Here is a 20,561-nt window from a genome sequence, read left to right as displayed (position 1 = left end):
AGGCAGATGAGGTGAGAATGAACTACTGCAGTGAAGGCAGGGGAGAGAGATTTTCTTTGCAATTGTTGCAGAAATGGAGATGCAGTGGGGGAGATGAGAGGATTCAGAGTTACTCATGCCTATACATCTATCCCAGGGGCTCAGGTCCCTTCATCTGTTTCAGTAAGTATAGCCATCTCATTCCTAGCTAAAAAGTTTGCCAGTGACTCAGTCCTTCTAATACTGAGCCCTTTCCCTCAAAGGATTATCCTCATAGGTGTAGAAGCATTCCTCCCTCCTTCCATAAAATTAAGACAGTCAGTACCCAAGAGCTGCCATCTGACCCACCTTGCTGTTGTTCACTCATTAAATTGTGTCCAACTCTTCGCAACCCTATGGACTACAGCATACCAGGCTCCTCTGTCCTCCACTATCTCCCAGAGTTTGCTCAGATTCATGTATACTTGAGTTGGTGATGCTATCTAACCATCTCATCCTCTGCTGTCCCTTTCTTTCCCTTTCGGTCTTTCCCAGCATCAGAGTCTTTTCCAGTGAGTTGGCTCTTCACATCAGGTGGCCAAAGTATTGGAGCTTCAGCTTCAGTCCTTCCAATAGATATGCAGGACTGATATCCATTAGGATTGACTGGTTTGATCTCCTTGCTGCTCAGGAGGCTTCTCCAGCACCACAATTAGAAAGCATCAGTTCTTTGTCACTCAGCCTTCTTTATAGTCCAACTCTCATATTTGTACAAATTTTTCCAATCAAAATCTGAATCCTTTGGGCCTCCAGAAATGACCCTAATCAAAAATAAAATAGAAAAGAAAACATAGTTTAAAATTTGGGAAATTTTAAGTGAAATTTTTCAAATATCGATATTGTCATGACAGCTTTTGTAAAGAGTTATATTGTAAAGAAAGCAAATATAGACATGTTCTTCTTAAGTAAATATGGCTCCTGGGTGAGATTTTTGAATTGAAAGTCTTTTAGAAAAAGTAATAACACATATAAAAAAAATCATGGGGGTGACCTGAAAAATGAGGGGTCTTAAAGTGCTGATACATTTGCGTTTGGATCCTTGTTTTCATTAAAATCTTCAAAGAAAGCTGCCCCTGGATTCCTCAAAGTTGGCTCAAAACATGAAGCATTAGTCACTATGATAAGCGTTTCTTTGGCCCCAGAATGTATTGCATTTTGTGCTTTCCTACAGATACTAAATGTCACTCAAATAAAGGTACTATGAAAAGGGAAACCCAAGATTAATAGAGATAAAATATCAGGTCCCTATTCTACTTCCTTTATTCTATCAAATTCTGTAGTTAATAATCTGGGCATTTTTTTCTTACAAAATTTTTTGTAAATTTTATATTGGGGTATAGTTGATTAACAATTTTGTGTTCGTTTCAGGAGTAGAGCAGAGTGATTCAGTTATATATGCATTATCTATTCCTTTTCAAATTCTTTTCCCATTTAGGTTATTACAGAATATTAAGCAGAGTACACTGTGTTATTGTTATACAGTAGGTCCTTGTTAATTATCTATTTTAAATATATTAGTGTGTATATGTAAATCCCAAACTACCAATTTATCACCGCCCCCCCCACCATCTTTCCCCTTTGCTAACCATAAGTAGTTTGTTTTCTAAGTCTGTGAAGCTGTTTAAATGAGTTCATTTGTATCTTTTTTTTTTTTTTAAGATTCCACATGTAGGTGATATCATATGATATTTGTCCTTCTCTATTTGACTTACTCTGATAGTATGGTAAACTCTAGGTCTGTCCATTTGCTACAAATGCCATTTTTTCATTTTTAATGGCTGAGTAATATTTCATTGTATATATGTACTAAATCTTCTTTATTCCTCTGTGAATGGACATTTAGATGCTTCTGTATCTTGGCTATTATAAACAGTGCTGCAGTGAACATTTGGACGTATGCATGTATCCTTTCAAGCAAAGGTTTTCTCCAAATATATGCCCAGAAGTGGGATTGCTGAATATTAATTTAAAAATACAGCTAAAGTAGGTAGTTTCATTTTGAGGTTTAACGAAACTTCTGTACTATTCTGCAAGTGACCGTACAAGTCTACATTCCTATCAACAGTGTAGGAGGGCTCCCTTTTCTCCACACCTTATCCAGCATTTATTTCTAGACATTTTGAAGATAACCATTCTGACTGGTGTGAGGGGATATCGCACTGTAGCTTTGATTTGCATTTTCCTAATGATTAGTGCATTTTCTTGGCAAAATTCTATTAGTCTTTATGCTGCTTCATTCCGCATTCCAAGGCCAAATTTGCCTGTTACTCCAGGTGTTTCTTGACTTCCTACTTTTGCATTCCAGTCCCCTATAATGAAAAGGACATCTTTTGGGGGTGTTAGTTCTAAAAGGTCTTGTAGATCTTCATAGAACCGTTTAACTTCAGCTTCTTCAGCATTACTGGCTGGGGCATAGACTTAGATTACCGTGATATTGAATGGTTTGCCTTGGAAACAAACAGATATCATTCTGTCATTTTTGAGATTGCATCCAAGTACTGCATTTTGGACTCTTTTGTTGACCATGATGGCTACTCCATTTCTTTTGAGGGATTCCTGCCCACAGTAGTAGATATAATGGTCATCTGAGTTAAATTCACCCATTCCAGTCCATTTTAGTTCGCTGATTCCTAGAATGTCGACTTTCACTCTTGCCATCTCTTGTTTGACCACTTCCAATTTGCCTTGATTCATGGACCTGACATTCCAGGTTCCTATGCAATATTGCTCTTTACGGCATCAGACCTTGCTTCTATCACCAATCACATCCACACCTCGGTATTGTTTTTGCTTTGGCTCCATCCCTTCATTCTTTCTGGAGTTATTTCTCTACTGATCTCCAGTAGCATGTTGGGCACCTACTGACCTGGGGAGTTCCTCTTTCAATATCCTATCATTTTGCCTTTTCATACTGTTCATGCGGTTCTCAAGACACAAATACTGAAGTGGTTTGCCATTCTCTTCTCCAGTGGACCACATTCTGTCAGACCTCTCCACCATGACCCGCCCATCTTGGGTTGCCCTGCAGGCATGGCTTAGTTTCATTGAGTTAGACAAGGCTGTGGTCCTAGTGTGATTAGATTGACTAGTTTTCTGTGAGTATGGTTTCAGTCTGTCTGCCCTCTGATGCCCTCTTGCAACACCTACATCTTACTTGGGTTTCTCTTGCCCTGGGCGTGGGGTATCTCTTCACGGCTGCTCTGGTCATAGCAAACACCCTCTTCCAACAACACAAGAGAAGACTCTACACATGGACATCACCAGATGGTCAACACCAAAATCAGATTGATTATATTCTTTGCAGCCAAAGATGGAGAAGCTCTATACAGTCAGCAAAAACAAGACCAGGAGCTGACTGTGGCTCAGATCATGAACTCCTTTTTACCAAATTCAGACTTAAATTGAAGAAAGTAGGGAAAACCACTAGACCATTCAGGTATGACCTAAATCACATCCCTTATGATTATACAATGGAAGTGAGAAATAGATTTAAGGGACTAGATCTGATAGAGTGCCTGATGAACTATGGAATGAAGTTCATGACATTGTACAGGAGACAGGGATCAAGACCATCCCCATGAAAAAGAAATGCAAAGAAGCAAAATGGCTATCTGCGGAGGCCTTACAAATAGCTGTGAAAAGAAGAGAAGTGAAAAGCAAAGGAGAAAAGGAAAAATATAAGCATCTGAATGCAGAGTTCCAAAGAATAGCAAGAAGAGATAAGAAAGCCTTCTTCAGCGATCAATGCAAAGAAATAGAGGAAAAGAACAGAATGGGAAAGACGAGATCTCTTCAAGAAAATTACAGATACCAAGGGAACATGTCATGCAAAGATGGGCTCGATAAAGGACAGAAATGGTATGGACCGAACAGAAGCAGAAGATATTAAGAAGAGGTGGCAAGAATACACAGAAGAACTATACAAAAAAGATCTTCATGACCTGGATAATCACGGTGGTGTGATCACTCACCTAGAGCCAGACATCCTGGAATATGAAGTCAAGTGGGCCTTAGAAAGCATCACTACGAACAAAGCTAGTGGAGGTGATGGAATCCCAGTTGAGCTATTCCAAATCCTGAAAGATGATGCTGTGAAAGTGCTGCACTCAATATGCCCCCAAATTTGGAAAACTCAGCAGTGGCCACAGGACTGGAAAAGGTCAATTTTCATTCCAATCCCAAAGAAAGGCAATGCCAAAGAATGCTCAAACTGCCACACAATTGCACTCATCTCACATGCTAGTAAAGTAATGCTCAAAATTCTCCAAGCCAGGCTTCAGCAATATGTGAACTGTGAACTTCCTAATGTCCAGGCTGGTTTTAGAAAAGGCAGAGGAACCAGAGATCAAATTGCCAACATCCACTGGATCATGGAAAAAGCGAGAGTTCCAGAAAAACATCTATTTTTTTTTTTGACTATGCCAAAGCCTTTGACTGTGTGGATCACAATAAACTGGAAAATTCTGAAAGAGATGGGAATCCCAGACCACCTGACCTGCCTCTTGAGAAGTCTGTATGCAGGTCAGGAAGCAACAGTTAGAACTGGACATGGAACAACAGACTGGTTCCAAATAGGAAAAGGAGTGCATCAAGGCTGTATATTGTCACCCTGCTTATTTAACTTCTATACAGAGTACATCTTGAGAAACGCTGGACTGGAAGAAACACAAGCTGGAATCAAGATTGCTGAGAGAAATATCAATAACCTCAGATATGCAGATGACACCACCCTTATGGCAGAAAGTGAAGAGGAACTAAAAAGCCTCTTGATGAAAGTGAAAGTGGAGAGTGAAAAAGTTGGCTTAAAGCTCAACATTCAGAAAACAAAGATCATGGCGTCCGGTCCCATCACTTCATGGGAAATAGATGGGGAAACAGTGGCAGACTTTATGTTTTTGGGCTCCAAAATCACTGCAGATGGTGACTACAGCCATGAAATTAAAAGACGCTTACTCCTTGGAAGAAAAGTTATGACCAACCTAGATAGCGTATTCAAAAGCAGAGACATTACTTTGCCGACTAAGGTCCATCTAGTCAAGGCTATGGTTTTTCCTGTGGTCATGTATGGATGTGAGAGTTGGACTGTGAAGAAGGCTGAACGCTGAAGAATTGATGCTTTTGAATTGTGGTATTGGAGAAGACTCTTGAGAGTCCCTTGGACTGCAAGGAGATCCAACCAGCCCATTCTGAAGGAGATCAGCCCTGGGATTTCTTTGGAAGGAAAGATGCTAAAGCTGAAGCTCCAGTACTTTGGCCACCTCATGCGGAGAGTTGACTCATTGGAAAAGACTCTGATGCTGGGAGGGATTAGGGGCAGGAGGAGAAGGGGGCGACAGAGGATGAGATGGCTGGATGGCATCACTGACTCAATGGACGTGACTCTGGGTGAACTCTGGGAGTTGGTGATGGACAGGGAGGCCTGGCGTGATGCAATTTATAGGGTCACAAAGAGTCAGACACGACTGAGCGACTGAACTGAACTGAATGATTAGTGATGTTGAGCACCTTTTCATGTGCATCTAGGCCATCTAAATGTCTTCTTTGCAAAAATCTTTATTTAGGTCTTCTGCCTGTCTTTGATTGGCTTGTTTGTTTTTTTGACACTGAGCTACATGAGCTGTTAGTAAATTTTGGAGATTAATCCTTATCAGTCACATTTTTTGCAAATATTTTCTCCCTTTCTGTGGGTTGTCTTTTCATGTTTTTAAATGGGTTCCTTTGCTGTGCAAAAGCTTTTAAGTTTAATTATGTCACATTTGTTTGTTTTTGTTTTTATTCCCAATATATAGGATGTGGACCAAAAAACGATTTTTGCTATAATTTATGTTAAGGAGTGTTCTGAATTTGTTTTTCTCTAAAAGATTTATAATAGTATCAGGTCTTACATTTAGATCTTTACTTCATTTTGAGTTTATTTTTGTGTATAGTCTTAGAAACGTTCTAATTTCATTATTATGCATGTAGCTGCCCAGTTTTCCCAGCACTATTTAAGAGAGAGTCTTTTCTCCATTGTATGGTCTTGCTTCCTTCGTTGTAGATTAATTGACCATATGTGTGTGGGTTTATTTCTGGTCTTTCAACCCTGCTCCATTGATCGGTATTTCTGTTTTTGTGTCAGTACCATACTGTTTTGATTACCGTTGCTTTGTAGTATTTTCTGAAGTCAGCAGCTTGATTACTCCAGGTCCGTTTTTCTTCCTCAAGATTGCCTTGGCTCTTCAGTTTCTCATTTCTGTTGTTGTTGTTCAGTCACTAATTCATGTCTGACTCTTTGTGACCCCATGAACAGCAGCACTTCAAGCTTCTGTGTCCCTCATTGTCTCCCAGAGTTGGCTCAAACTCATGTATATTGAGTCAGTGATGCCATCCAACCATCTCATCCACTGTCAGCAGCTTTTCCTCCCGTCCTCAGTCTTTCCCAGTTTCAGACTCTTTTCCAATGAGTCAACTCTTTCCATAGGGGGCCAAAGTACTGGAGCTTCAGCTTCCACAGAAGTCCTTCCAATGAATATTCAGGGTTGATTTTCTTTAGGATTAACTGGTTTGATCTCCTTGCTGTCCAAGGGACTCTCAGGAGTCTTCTCCAACACCACAGTTCCAAAGTGTTCTTTAGTGCTCAGCCTTTCTTATGGTCCAGCTCTCATATCTGTACATGACTAGTAGAAACACCATTGCTTTGACTGTATAGACTTTTGTCTACAAAGTGATATCTCTGCTTTTTAATACAGTGTCTAGGTTTGTCACAGCTATTTCTCCAAGGATCAAGTGTCTTTTACTTTCATGGCTGCAGTCACCACCTGCAGTGATTTTTGAGCCCAAGAAAATAAAATCTGTCACTGTTTCTATTTTTACTCCATCTACTTGCCATGAAGTTATGAAACCAGATGCCATGATCTTCGTTTTTTATATGTTAGGTTTTAAGCCAACTTTTTCACTCTCCTCTTTCACCCTTATCAAGAGGTTCTTTAGTTCCTCTTTGCTTTCTCCCATTAGAGTAGTGTGATCTGCATGTCTGAGGTTGTTGATATTTCTCCAACAATCTTGATTCCAGCTTGTAATTCATCCAGCTGGGCATTTCACATAATCTGCTCTGTATGTAAATTAAATAAGCAGAGTGACAATATACATCCTTGACGTACTCCTTTCCCAATTTTGATCAGTCTGTTATTCCATGTCCAGTTCTAACTGTTGCTTCTTGACCCATGTACAGGTTTCTCTGGTGGCAGGTAAGGTTGTCTGGTATTCCTATCTCTCTAAAATTTTCCACAGTTTGTTATGATCCACACAGTCAAAGTCTTTAGCATAGTCAATGAAGCAGAAGTAGATGATTTTTCTGGAATCAGTTCAGTTCAATTACTCAGTCATGACAGACTCTTTGCAAACCCATGGAATGTAGCACACCAGGCCTCCCTGTCCATCACCAACTCCAAGAGTTTACTCAAACTCATGTCCATTGAGTTGGTGATGCTATCCAACCATCTCATCCTCTGTTGTCCCCTTCTCCTCGTGCCTTCAATCTTTCCCAGCATCAGGGTCTTTTCAAATGAGTCAGTTCTTCCCATAAGGTGGCCAAAGTATTGGAGTTTCAGCTTCAGCATCAGTCCTTCCAGTGAACACCCAGGACTGATCTCCTTTAGGATGGACTGGTTGGATCTCCTTGCAGTCCAAGGCACTCTCATGAGTCTTCTCCAACACCACAGTTCAAAAGCATCAATTCTTCGGTGCTCAGCTTTCCTTATAGTCCAACTCTCACATCCATACATGACCACTGGAAAAACCATTGCCTTGACTAGATGGACCGTTGTTGGCCAAGTAAAGTCTCTGCTTTTTAATATGCTGTCTAGGTTGGTCATAGCTTTTCTTCCAAGGAGTAAGCATCTTTTAATTTCATGGTTGCAGTCACCATCTGCAGTGATTTTGGAGCCCAAAAAAATAGTCTGTCACTTTTTCCACTGTTTCCCCATCTATTTGCCATGAAGTGATGGGACCGGATGCCATGATCTTAGTTTTCTGAATGTTGGATTATAAGTGAACATTTTCATTCTCCTCTTTCACTTTCATCAAGAAGCTCTTTAGTTCTTCACTTTCTACCATAAGGGTGGTGTCATCTGCAAATCCGAGGTTATTGCTGTTTCTCCCAGCAATCTTGATTCTAGCTTGTGCTTCATCCAGTCCAGCATTTCTCGTGATGTACTCTGCATATAAGTTACCCTTGCCTTTTCTATGATCTAATAAACGTTGGCAATTTGGTCTCTGGTTTCTCTGCTTTTTCTAAATCCAGCTTGTACAACTGGAAGTTATCAGTTAACATACTGTTGAAACCTAGCTTGAAGGATTTTGAGCATTAACTTGCTAGTATGTGAAATGAATGCAGATGAATGGTAGTTTGAACATTCTTTGCATTGTCTTTTCTTTGGGATTGGAATGAAAACTGACCTTTTCCAGTCCTGTGGCCACTGCTGAGTTTTCTAAATTTGTTGGCCTATTGAGTGCGCCATTTTAACAGCATCATCTTTTGAAATAGCTCAGCTGGAATTCCATCACTTCCACTAGCTTTGTTCATAATAATGCTTCCTAAGGTCTACTTAAATTAACACTCCAGGATGTCTGGCTCTAAGTGAGTGACTATACCATTGTCGTTATCTGGATCATTAAGATCTTTTTTGTATAGTTCTTCTATTCTTGCCACCTCTTCTTATTCTCTCTGCTTCTTTTAGGTCCTTGCTGTTTCTGTCCTTGTTTGTGCCCATCTTTGCATGAAATATTCCCTTGTATCTCCAATTTTCTTGACATCTCTAGTCTTTCGCATTCTATTGTTTTCCTCTATTTCTTTGCATTGTTCACTTAAGGCTTTCTTCTCTCTCCTTGCTGTTCTCTGAAACTCTGCATTCAGTTGGATATATCTTTCCCTTTCTCCTTTGCCTTTCACTGCTTTTCTCAGCTATGTGTAAGACCTTCTTAGATAACCATTTTGCCTTCTTGCATTTCTTTTTCTTTGGGATGATTTTGGTCACCACCTACTATACACTGTTACAAACTTCTGTCCACAGTTCTTCAGGCACTCTACCTACCAGATCTCATCCCTTGAATCTATTCACCACCTCCACTGTATAATCATAAAGGGTTTTGTTTAGGTCATACCTGAATGGTCTAGTGATTTTCCCTCCTTTCTTCAATTTAAGCCTAAATTTTGCAATAATGAGCTCATGATCAGAGCCACAGTCAGCTCTAGGTCTTCTTTTTGCTGACTTTATAGAGCATTTCCATCATCAGCTGCAAAGAATATAATCAGTCTGATTTCAGTGTTGACCTTTTGGTGATGTCCATGTATAGAGTCATCTCTTGTGTTGTTGGAAGAGGGTCCTTACTATAAGCACTGTGTTCTTTTGGCAAAACTCTGTTAGCCTTTGCCCTGCTTCATTTTGCACTCCAACGCCAAAGCTTCCATACAAATTGTAAAATTTTTTGTTCTACTTCTCTGAAAAATGCCATTGGTAATTTTATAGGGATTGCATTGAATCTATAGATTTCTATGAGTATTGTAGTCATTTTGATATTGATTCTTTCAATCCAAGTATATGGCATAGCTTTTTTATCAGATTGTGTCATCTTTGATCTCTTTCATCAGCATCTTGTAGTTTTCAGAGTTCAAGTCTTTTGCCTCCTTAGGTAGGTTTATTCCTAGATGTTTTATTCTTTTTGATGTGATTATGAATGGGATTGTTTCTTTAACTTCTCTTTCTTGTCTTTCCTTGTTAGTGTATAGGAATGCTTCAGATTTCTGTTTATTAATTTTATACCCTGCAATTTTACTGAATTCATTGATGAGCTCTAGTAGTCTTCTGGTACCATCTTTAAGATTTTCTGTGTATAATATCATGTCACTTGCAAACAGTAACAGTTTTACTTCTTTTCCAGTTTGGATTCCTTTTATTTCTTTTTTTTTCTCTGATTGTCTGGGCTAGGACTTCCAAAACTATGTTAAATAAAAGTGGTGAGTGGACATTCTCGTCTTATTTATAATCTTGGAGGGAATGATTTCAGCTTTTCACCATTGAGGATGATGCTAGTAATATTGTTGTTGTTCAGTCACTAAGTTGTGTCCAACTCTTTTCAACCCCATGGACTGCAGCATGCCAGCCTTCCCTGTCCTTCACTATCTGCGAAGTTTGCTCAGATTCATGTCCATTGAGTCAATGATGCTATCTAACCATCTCATCCTCTGCCACCCTGTTCAACTCCCACCCTCAATATTTCCCAGAATCAGGGCTTTTTCCAATGAGTCAGCTCTTCACATCGGATAGCCACAGCATTGGAGCTTCAGCATCAGTCCTTCCAATGAATATTCAGGGTTGATTTCCTTTAGCATTGACTGGTTTGAAGCCAGCTTTTTCATTCTCCTCTTTCACATTCATCAAGAGGCTCTTTAGTTACTCTTCACTTTCTGCCATCAAGGTAGTGTCATCTGCATATCTGAGGTTGTTGATATTTCCCTCAGCAGTTTTGATTCCAAGTTGTGATTCATCCAGCTTGGCATTTCACATGATGTACTCTGCACATAAGTTAAATAAAAAGGGTAACAATATACAGCCTTGTGGTACTTCTTTCCCAGTTTTGAACCAGTCAGTTGTTCCATGTCTGGGTCTATGCTGCTTCTTGACCCACATACAGGTTTCTTAGGAGACAGGTAAGGTGGTCTGGTATTCCTATCTCTTTAAGAATTTTCCACAGTTTGTTGTGGTTCACACAAAGGCTACAGGTTTGTCATACACGGCCTTCATTATGTTGAGGTATGTCCCCTCTTGGCCACTTTCTGGAGAGTTTTTATCGTACTGAATTTTGTCAAAAGATTTTTCTGCCTCCTTTGAGATGATCATATGGTATTTATTCTTCAGTTTTTTAGTATGGTGTATCACACTGATTTGTGGATACTGAAAAATCCTTGCATCCCTGGGATAAATCCCTCTTGATCATGGTGTATAATCATCTTAATGTACTGCTGAATTTGGTTCGCTAATATTTTGTTGAGGATTTTTGTGTCTGTGTTCATCAATGATACTGGCCTGTAATTGTGTGTGTATGTGTCCATGTGCATATTATCTTTGCCTGGTTTTGGTATCAGGGTGATGGTAGACTCATAGAATGAGTGTACGAGTGTTCCTCCCTCTGTGATTTTTTGGAAGAGTTTCAGAAATATTAACTCTTCTCTAAATGTTTGATAGACTTCACCTGTGAATCCATCTGGTCCTGGGCTTTCATTTGTTTGGAATTTTTTAATCACAATTTCTATTTCAGTACTTAATGATTGGTCTGTTCATATTTTCTATTTCTTCCTAGTTCAGTTTGGGGAGATTGTACCTAAGAATTTGTCCATTTCTTCTAGGTTGTTCATTTTATTGGCATATAGTTGTTTGCAGTTGTCTTATGATTCCTTGTATCTCAGTGGTGTCAATTATTTCTTTTTCATTTCTAATTTTATTGATTTGAGCCCTCTTTCTTTTTTTCCTAGTGAGTCTGGCTTAAGATTTATCAATTTTGTTTACCTTTTAAAAGAGCCAACTTTCAGTTCCATTTATCTTTGCTATTATTTTCTTTGTCTCCATTTCTTTCTTCTCTGATCTTTATATTTTTCCTTCTGCTAACTTTAGATTTTGTTTGCTCTTCTTTCTCTAATTGCTTTAGGTATTCTTTATTTGAGATTTTTCCTGCCTCCTCAGGTACAACGGTATTGCTGAAACCCATAGGTTTTGGATTGTCGTGTTTTCATCTGTCTATAGGTATTTTTTTATTTCCATCTTGATTTCTTCAGTGATCCACTGGTTGATTAGAGTAGCATATTGTTTTGCCTCCATGTGTTGTTATTTTCCTTTTTTTTTTTTCCCCTGTGTCCTGGTATGCCTGAGACCATGTCTACACCAAAAGTGGAGTCTTGTTTCCCCTAGTCTTACTGAATTCCTGTGATCAAACCCCACTGGCCTTCAAAGCCAGATTTTCTGGGGGCTTTTCCTCCCATTGCTAGACCTGCCAGCTGGTGAGCCTGAAGTGGAGCTCAAAACTCCTTGGGAGAATTTCTGCAATATAATTACTTTCCAGTTTGTGGGTTGCCTACCTACCAGGTATGGGCCTTGATTTTATCATGATTACATGCCTCCTACCATCTTGTTGTATCTTCTTCTTTTTCTTTGGATGTAGGATATCTTTTCTGGCCAGTTCCAGTGATTTTTTTTATCGATGGTTATTCTGCAAGTTAGTTGTGATTTTGGTGTCTTCATAAGACCAGGTGAGCTCACATCCTTCTACTCTGCCATCTTATCTCCCTAAAAACTGTTCTTTTAAATGTGTGTGCATGCACACACAATATTCACAATCACTGAGAAGTTCTGATAAAAGCCAATCCTCAGTTTTGAGCAAAGAGCTTTTATAAACAACAGCAACCCACTCCCCAACCACTGAAGAAAGGAAAATTCTTCCAGCACTCTTTGAACCTTAAAGAGTGTTTTTATAGGCCAGCTCATTGTTTGTCTTCTCTCTGAAAAATTAGAAAGGATAACTGCTTTGATGAGTTCTACAGAAAAAGACAATTTCCATGATTTCATTTCTTGACAAAGAACAGCTACCTCACTTGGTTTCTGCCACATGTAAGCAAATTCCCAGACGTAAAATCTCCCCTCAGAGGAAGCAATGTGAGTCCACAAAACTATCTTGAATTCTGCCCCCAGCTTCCCCTGGCCACGCAAGGTGACCGAGTGGCAGGGGGAGGCGTGGGAGAAGAGGCTTGACCGTGTGCACGCGGCCCGTGCGGTGGCTGAGGCCATCACGGTGGCTTCTGCTCTGTCACCGCTTGGTCTGGCTAGTCTCTCCACAAGAAAGGAAAAAAAACACAATGCCTGCCTGTCTTTTATAATATTCTGTTTTAAAAGAGAGAAATCTCCAGGGAGAGAACAGGACCCTAAAAGTCCAAGGCCTGGAATTCCTCCTTTCTCTCTTTCAATTTTAAACAGGAAACATTCATGCTAAGAGGGTCCGGAGGGAGCATTGATTGTATGTTCGTTTTAAGGCAGATAATGTTTGTGTGTTGCAAATGTCGGTGATTTATCCCAAGGGCTTAAAATGAGTGCAGAAAAACCACATGTTTCACTTCATGCAGAGAAATATCATCAGTAGATTCTGAAAGAAAACACAGGTTGTGGGGGGGGGATTGTTTTTTTTTTTTTTTAAGTGTTTTGAAAATCTCTAACATGAACCAAAAGGAAGTAGAAATGAGCATGGTGGGAGAGAGGGGGAGCTTAAAATATTGTACAATAAAAGATATAATGAATGCTGGAAGTTTTCTAAATAAAAAAAAAATATTCTAAAGGAAAGAGAAGATGAAATCCCCATCCTTTATTTCCCAGGGCTGGGGTGACAGATTACACATTTGTGCTCTGTTTGTCATGGGCAATTTAAAATAGAACAAAGCAAACTGCACTGAGTAATAACAGTTGATGCCGTAATAACTTGTACACAAACAATTTAATTTTTTTACCTGAAAACTCTCACTAGCTAAATTAACCCAGGCTCAAGGATCTAACTTTCATTATTATACATAGCCAAATTAAGACATAAAAAAGGAGAGAAAAATTCTATTGTTCATCCTTATGAATGTGTTCACATGCTGCTTTCCACATGGACTCAAGCTTGGAGCTTGTCAAACCATCATTGATTGGGGAATTTACAGAGCTGTTTTCCCATCAAACTCTGCAGATTACAGGGTGATTGTGACCCTCATTGATAGTGCTTGATTAACCACAGACACCGTATTCTTACAGCCCTGTCATTTCTTTCAAGTGTTCTACCAGGTTGTACTCTGATATCGGAGAGCTTTCCATTAATTGTTATTGTTGCTCTTTTCCTTGAAAAAGAAATAATAAAAAGAGGAATGGTAGAAAGTGGGGAGGATTTGGGCATGATGTTAGGCAATATGTGCACAGAAGGTTTATGGGATTTTAAGAGCTGCAAACAGAACTCATCTGTTTAACCCCAGGCTAGATAAGATGCAGTCATCTGTACATTGTTTAGAGACGTATTGCTTCTGTTATGGCAAATGGTTCAGAAGATGCTTGTTGTCTTAGCAGAGAGATCCAGACAGGGTCGCTTTATGTTAGTGTTTATTCTTGCCCTGGACCTCTCTGTGTGCCTACTCATTACACAGTGCAACTTACAGCTGCTTTGACTTTTCCCAGTCTGCTACCGGCTAGGTGGTACTTACTGACTTTGCAGTAGAATCACTTCATATCAAAGTTACAGGTGGATAATTCCAGACTCTAGGTTGGGACTTCTTCCAGGAACTGTGGAAAGAGGGCATACTAATCCACACAGATGTGCCACAGAAGCCAACCAGAGTTAGACCAAGACTATGGCCTGTGTAAAGAATAGCCCACAGACCGAGGAGAGAAGTGAGTTCATTCCCTGGGAAGGTTATGACTCCAGATAACATGTGCATTTTACCACCATGTCAGGGTTCAGGGAGGTGGAGAAGGAAGAGGGTGAACAGTTCTAGTATTAACAGAGCCAAACTCAGCCTTGTTTAGGGAACTCGCTTGGTTACTATAACAAAGGCCAACATATCAACAAGATAGAAGAATATTTCTCTCTTAGGCACCTAACTGACATGGTGGCTTCATGGTGTAGAAGAACCAGGCTCTTTTCTTCTTCTTGTTCTGCCTTCCTCAGCATGTGGCTTTTTCCTTATGATCTTTATTATGGCCACTCTTAGCAGCCAACAGAAAGGAGGGAAGAGAAGAGGGTCTCTTTCTTCCTTTTAAGGGTATGCGTCATGGCTATTCACATCCCATTGGCCAGATCCAGTCTGTGGCCACACCAGACCACACGGGAGGCTGAGGGTGTGGTCATCAGCTGGGCAGCCAGCTAGTGGTCACTGATATGTGTCTTGTCTTCTCTTAACAGGGGAGGACCAGCAGACCCTGTAGACTACCTGACAGCGGCATCTCGGGGGCTCTACAAGGAAAGGGAGCTTCCCTATTACCCAGGGGCTCATCCTGTGCATCCACCTAAAGGAAGCTATCCTCGCCCCCCAGATCTGAGAGTCACAGATCTCCGGTATCCCCAGTACTACCCACCCCCACCAGCCCCCCAGCACAAAGGACCTTTCCGACAAGATGTCCCGCCTTCCCCTCCTCAGCACCACAGAGTACCAGCCTACCCAGAAATGGGCAGACCAGGGCCCCGAGGGAGCAGCCCAGATCAGTACCCCTACCGAACCCAGGATCCCAGGCAGAAGAACCCCATGACTGCAGCCGTGTAGCTGAACACCGCCAAGCTCAGCCCAGCCCAGGACGGAAGACATCCAGCATCACCTTTGTTCTTCCTACACCTTAAGGCCTTCTTCCTATCGAGAATTCTCTATGGTACAGATTAGATTTTTCTCACTGAAGCTGCAACACTTGACCACTAATCAGAAAGAATGGAGTAGGAGTTTGGGGAGGGAAATCAGAAGAAAGAGGAAGGATAGGGCCATAAAAAGAAAACTGCCTGATATTTGATATACATTTAGAATTGTTCAGTTCACTGAGAGTGGCAATTGAACAGGCAAATAGCAGTGGATATCTACAGCATGGCCAACTCTCTGGAACACAGACATGCATAGCATTGGCGTCATGGGGGGAGAGGGGCCAGTCTCTGTCTGGGACATCATCCATTCAGAGGCTAAGCTTCAGCCACCTCCTCAAGTTGTTAAGTCTGTGAAGAATAGCTGCAAATATGAGCATCCTAAGAGAGTAGTCTTTGCATTGAGAAAACAACAAACATGAAGAGTGAGCTCCTTGAAATGTTTTGTACCCAGAGGAAGGCTGCATTTATTTGTAGAATTTCTCAGGTTCTCAGTACCACTCACTTGGTGTAAGCATTTCACGTTTCCTCGCTTTTTATATAAAAGATGTGAATGCAGTATTAGTGTCCTGGGAGAATTCACAAAGCTAGTCAGGGCTTCCAGAAGAAATCTATGCCTAGGATCAAGGCAATGAAGTTAAAAGGCTAAAATTCCCGTGGTCCTTACCTTCCTTTCTCCCACATCCCAGGCAGGATAGCATAGAGATATCTGGCTTCAGACTCATCCCCAAATCTCCTGCTTGTCATTATTGTAACTGGGGCCTTTAAGACTCCCACTTGAGAGCTGAGACGTACTCAGGAAAGAGAGGGCCCGCTGGTTAGGTCACACAGGAAGCAGTGCTCTGGAGATGCCAATTCTAGACTCAGTGCCAAACAGCACCATATGCACCCAGGGTCAGGAAAGGGCTGACGGTGCTCTTTGGGAATGATAACAAGCAAGCAGTAACAGTGTGTGTGTATGTGTGCGTGTTTATGAAAGTGTGTGATTACCAGTATGGAGAATGGAAAATAAATACACTTTCTGGAAAGTTTGATGAAGAAGAGAATAAAAAGGAAAACAACAAACAGAAGAGAAGGGAGAAGGAGCATAAAACTAAATCATTCTACATCTGCTATATTTCAGTAACACAAGTCAGAGCAAGACCAAGGCCAAGGTCTCCAGTTGGGAAAAGGTCTTATGGCTTTGAAAAGCTAACCCACCCTCCCACCCACCCCACCCCTGCCTCCAAAATCCATCACAATTTCTTTAGAGCTTTGCACAGATATTGTACTTATTTCATCATAGATTAGAGCCTCTAAACCCTGACCCAAATGAGAACACAAGAGAAGACTGAGAAACAGCAAAGCATGGGAGCAGCAACTCAAATTGCTCAGTGACCCTTGCAGTCCTCTAAGCCTTTTACATTCCTTCTTCATTCCCTCCCCCAAAAATGCCTTGAGTTCAGTTCAGACATATTCTGGCTGAGATTAGAATACCTCTGACTGCTAGGATTTAATAAATTATAGTATTGATGTTATTGAATACATAGAGTATCTATCCTGCCTAGTTTAGTATTTTTTTTTTAATTTAAAATATAGTTCTGTTACCAAGAGTGATGCAACTGCTGGGTTTAGACTTAACTAGTGTTATTTACTGAACTTTAAGAGGTATCATTTTCTAAACTACAGTTTACTTACGGCCCTCTTGAGAATAGGTTGTCGAGTTGTTTTTGGCCCTCTGTCATCTCTCTTAAGCCAGGCACCTTTAGAATCTTTGCAATTTGTTCTGAGGTTGAACCCTGGGCCCTTCTCACCTCGAGGTGGAGTGTAGGTGAGCCATAGCGTTTCCCGACCAACAAGCTGCAAGCTGCCTTCCCTTGAGCTAAATAAACCTTCAAGAAGACAATGGTAAGATGAGAGAGGTATGATGTGTTTTGAAGCAATAAAAGCCAGCTCTTCAGGATGTTCCATAGTTTAACCAAATTTCTGTAGACTACTGCATAGAGCCAAGTCAGAGGTTTCCTTCTGGATTAAGGCCAAGTTCCCCCAAGGGGCAGTGATGGAAGGTGAGACACTCCGAGCAGCCCCAGTAGGAAGAATGCCCATATTTTCACCATGTTGGCAGCTTGTGAGCATGGTATCTCCTGCACTAAGTCTCAAGGAACGCTGCTCCAAGCATGGTTTTGAGTGTGTGTGCGCTCAGTCGTGTCCCACTTTGCCACCCCATGGACTGTAGCCCACCAGGCTCCTCTGTCCATGGACTTTTCCAGGCGAGACTATTGGAGTGAAGTTGCCATTTCCTCCTCCAGGGCATCTTCCTGACCCAGGGATCGAACTGGCATCTCCTGCAGTGGCAGGTGGATTCTTTACCACTGAGCCACGTGGGAAGCCCTTTTGAGTTGTATACACAGGCAGTAAAGCAATCACTAATTCTGAGGGGGCAGCCAAGGATGTGAATGTACTATGAAAAGTAATGGGAAAAGATTATAGCAGTTTTCTTTTCCTGCTTGAACCTCTTTGACCTTACCCAGAAGAAGCCAACATTGTATGTATGACAGTCTTCATCAAGTCGAGTAACAGTTAAGAACAGCTTGAATGCAAGCTTTATAAATGCCTGTGAACCAACCCAACTGTCACCACCCAGAGGTTATGGAACTCTTTCCCAGTATTTAGAAGGACAGGTTGTTTAGAGTATTTAGAAGACCAGGCTATAATCAGTGGGCTCCTAGTAGCAGGAAATAATAGTTCCTGATTTATTTTTGGCCTTAGAAAAACTCAGTCAGGTGTCTCCTTGTAGCTCAGAATGCAAATAGCCCCCCAGGAAAAGGTGGCACTGAGAGCTTGGTGAGCTGAAAACCCGTCAATGTACACCTGCCTGGCTCCTGATCTGACCACTGGGTCATCCAGAGCTTGAAGTGATGTGTTGACCTCAAGTCACTAGATATTTTAAGGAGCTCTTTTTCTGTCCTTTTGCAGTACAGAGATGTAAGAAAGGAGACCACAGAATACTTTTAGATGCAGGCGAACTCAGTCCTCTACAAGGGAGAGAAGAAACACAACATCTCACTAACCCTTCATGTCATTGGGCTGTGTCAGTATCACCGCTGGTATAATCTTGCTTCCCCACAGTATCACATCACTGGATGAAAGGAAAGTTCAGAGTCAGGATTATTTTCTCAAATCATGGTTGAGTAACAACAAAAAGTGGGGGAAAATTTACTGTGAAGCTCCTTATTAGGTTTTTAGATCTGTATGTGTTGACTTCACAGTATAGTACAGAGCAAAGATCTTATAATTAGCAGCACCGTCACCCCGAGGAGGAAACTCTATGCACACGAACTGATAAAAGGAGACTCAAGACTTCACTGTAGCTTGATTTTTGCCGCCAATAACAAAATTAAAACATGGTTCATTATCCCTTCCGAAGATTTATGAACTCCTTGAATGAAATCTATTTTCTGAACGAAATCCACCTGATAAGTTTCAGAGTTGCCATGCATAGGGTTGGTATGACCCTTCCTTTTCTTTGGAGGAACATCTTAGCATTTCAGGGGGACAGAGAGAGCTAGAGAGTTCAGTGTGGACAGCAATGCATGTCTATAAAATTCCCATCAGCATTAAACTCTGAAATTTACAATGAACAGCCTTCAAATCGGTGCTAAATTGGGTAGACACCCTGCTGCTTTCTGAGTCCATGAGTGAAATATATCTCAGTCCAGATTTACTGCAGTTAGGCAGGAGGGTGTTGGGAGTCAGAAACGGCCCACGATGGTGTTTCTCTGTACTCCCAGTTCACACCGACTTAAGTGAAAATGATGCCACAATGAGAGCAGAAAGAGGAGTCTCCGTAAGATATCCCTACAAAGCCACCTTTCTGATAAAAAAGAGAATGAAAGTGAGATATCTAAAATAAGCCTAGAATCTCATATGCAGCTCAGCTTCTAAGGGGAACTCTTTCTCCCTCGTGTCCTTAAATAGTAATAGAATCTCACACAGCCTGACTTTTAAAGGTGGACTTCACTACCGCACAGGACGGAGGGTGAACTAACCACTGAGACTGTCTCCTGACTCAGCTCTTTCAGACAGTGTTACGTTCCATCTATGCTGACTGCAGTGCTGTTTACTACTGGGAACATACAAACAAAACCTGCTGTTTATACAGTCACTTTTTCTAGTGTTTTCCTTTGCTAATATGATACCAAGTCTGTTCATAAGTTCTGAAGATAAATTATGTGAAATCATATTTTGGCATACGATTGAGGGTGGAGAATGAATTCTTTACGGTCTTTTTTGGATGATCCCATTTGTACCACAGAAACATTTTGGATATTGTTATATATGAATATATAAATTTTTCTTGTTTATTTTGCATTAAAATAAAGCTTTATTCAGTCAGTAAGAGAGTCCTGGTTTTCACCCACCACTGATTTGTGCTAAGATTTGACGAATGAATGGGTAGGTCTGTTCCTGCCCACCCTAGAATAGCAACGTCACAGGGCCGAGGACACAGGGAACTAGTGTCTGTCATGTGCTGTTGTTGTCGATAAGTAGTGTCCGACTCTGTGCAACCCCATGGCTGCTCTATCCATGGGATTTTCCAGACAAGAAAACTGGAGAGGGTTGCCATTTCCTTCTCCAGGGGATCTTGCCAACCCAAGGATAGAACTCACGTCTCCTGCATTGCAGGTGGATTCTTCACCACTGAGCCACCTGGTTAACCACATGCTGGGCTCCCCCAAAGCAGTTGCTGAGATGGGAATGAGCAAGCAGAGTGTTTATTTGGGAGAGCACTTGGATTCAGTACCTACAGAAGGCAAGGGAAAAAGATAGGATGGAGCAGAGAGGGAGAAGCTAAGCTGTGTGCCCTTCCAGCTTGGGCTCAGCCAACTCCACAAGGAAATCTGGAGCTTCAGTGGCCTCATAGAGTTGTCCCAAGTGCGGACATGGGAGAGGGGCATTTATCCCACCATCTCTGTCAGGGGGTATGGGCTACCCCTGAAAGGAGGGGAGACCAGAACCAGGCAGTTTTCTTCAGGTGAGGCAATCCCCAAAAGGATTGACAGCCGGGGATCATCTTTGGGCCATATTCACAGTAGCTGGGGAATGGCCTTTCATTCCTGAAGTGGGATTTGGGCAGCACATCACAGAATTCACAAATGCATCAGGCACAGTTGACC

General features: G+C 41.3%; 1 protein-coding gene across 1 annotated transcript in view; it reads left to right on the top strand.

Annotated features, from left to right (window-relative positions):
• Nucleotides 1-19,783, top strand: part of PARD3B (par-3 family cell polarity regulator beta) — a 1,161,921-nt gene extending 1,142,138 nt beyond the window's left edge. Inside the window, exon 23 of the mRNA XM_018060563.1 lies at nt 14,965-19,783. Within this exon, the coding sequence (XP_017916052.1) occupies nt 14,965-15,322 (358 nt within the window). The 3' untranslated portion in view covers nt 15,323-19,783. The remainder of the gene's footprint in view (nt 1-14,964) is intronic.

The sequence above is a fragment of the Capra hircus genome, chromosome 2 (genome assembly GCF_001704415.2).
Source record: "Capra hircus breed San Clemente chromosome 2, ASM170441v1, whole genome shotgun sequence".
Classification (NCBI taxonomy): domain Eukaryota; kingdom Metazoa; phylum Chordata; class Mammalia; order Artiodactyla; family Bovidae; genus Capra; species Capra hircus.
The sequence above is the reverse complement of the archived record's forward strand: the minus strand, read 5'-3'. Positions and strand labels throughout refer to the sequence as shown.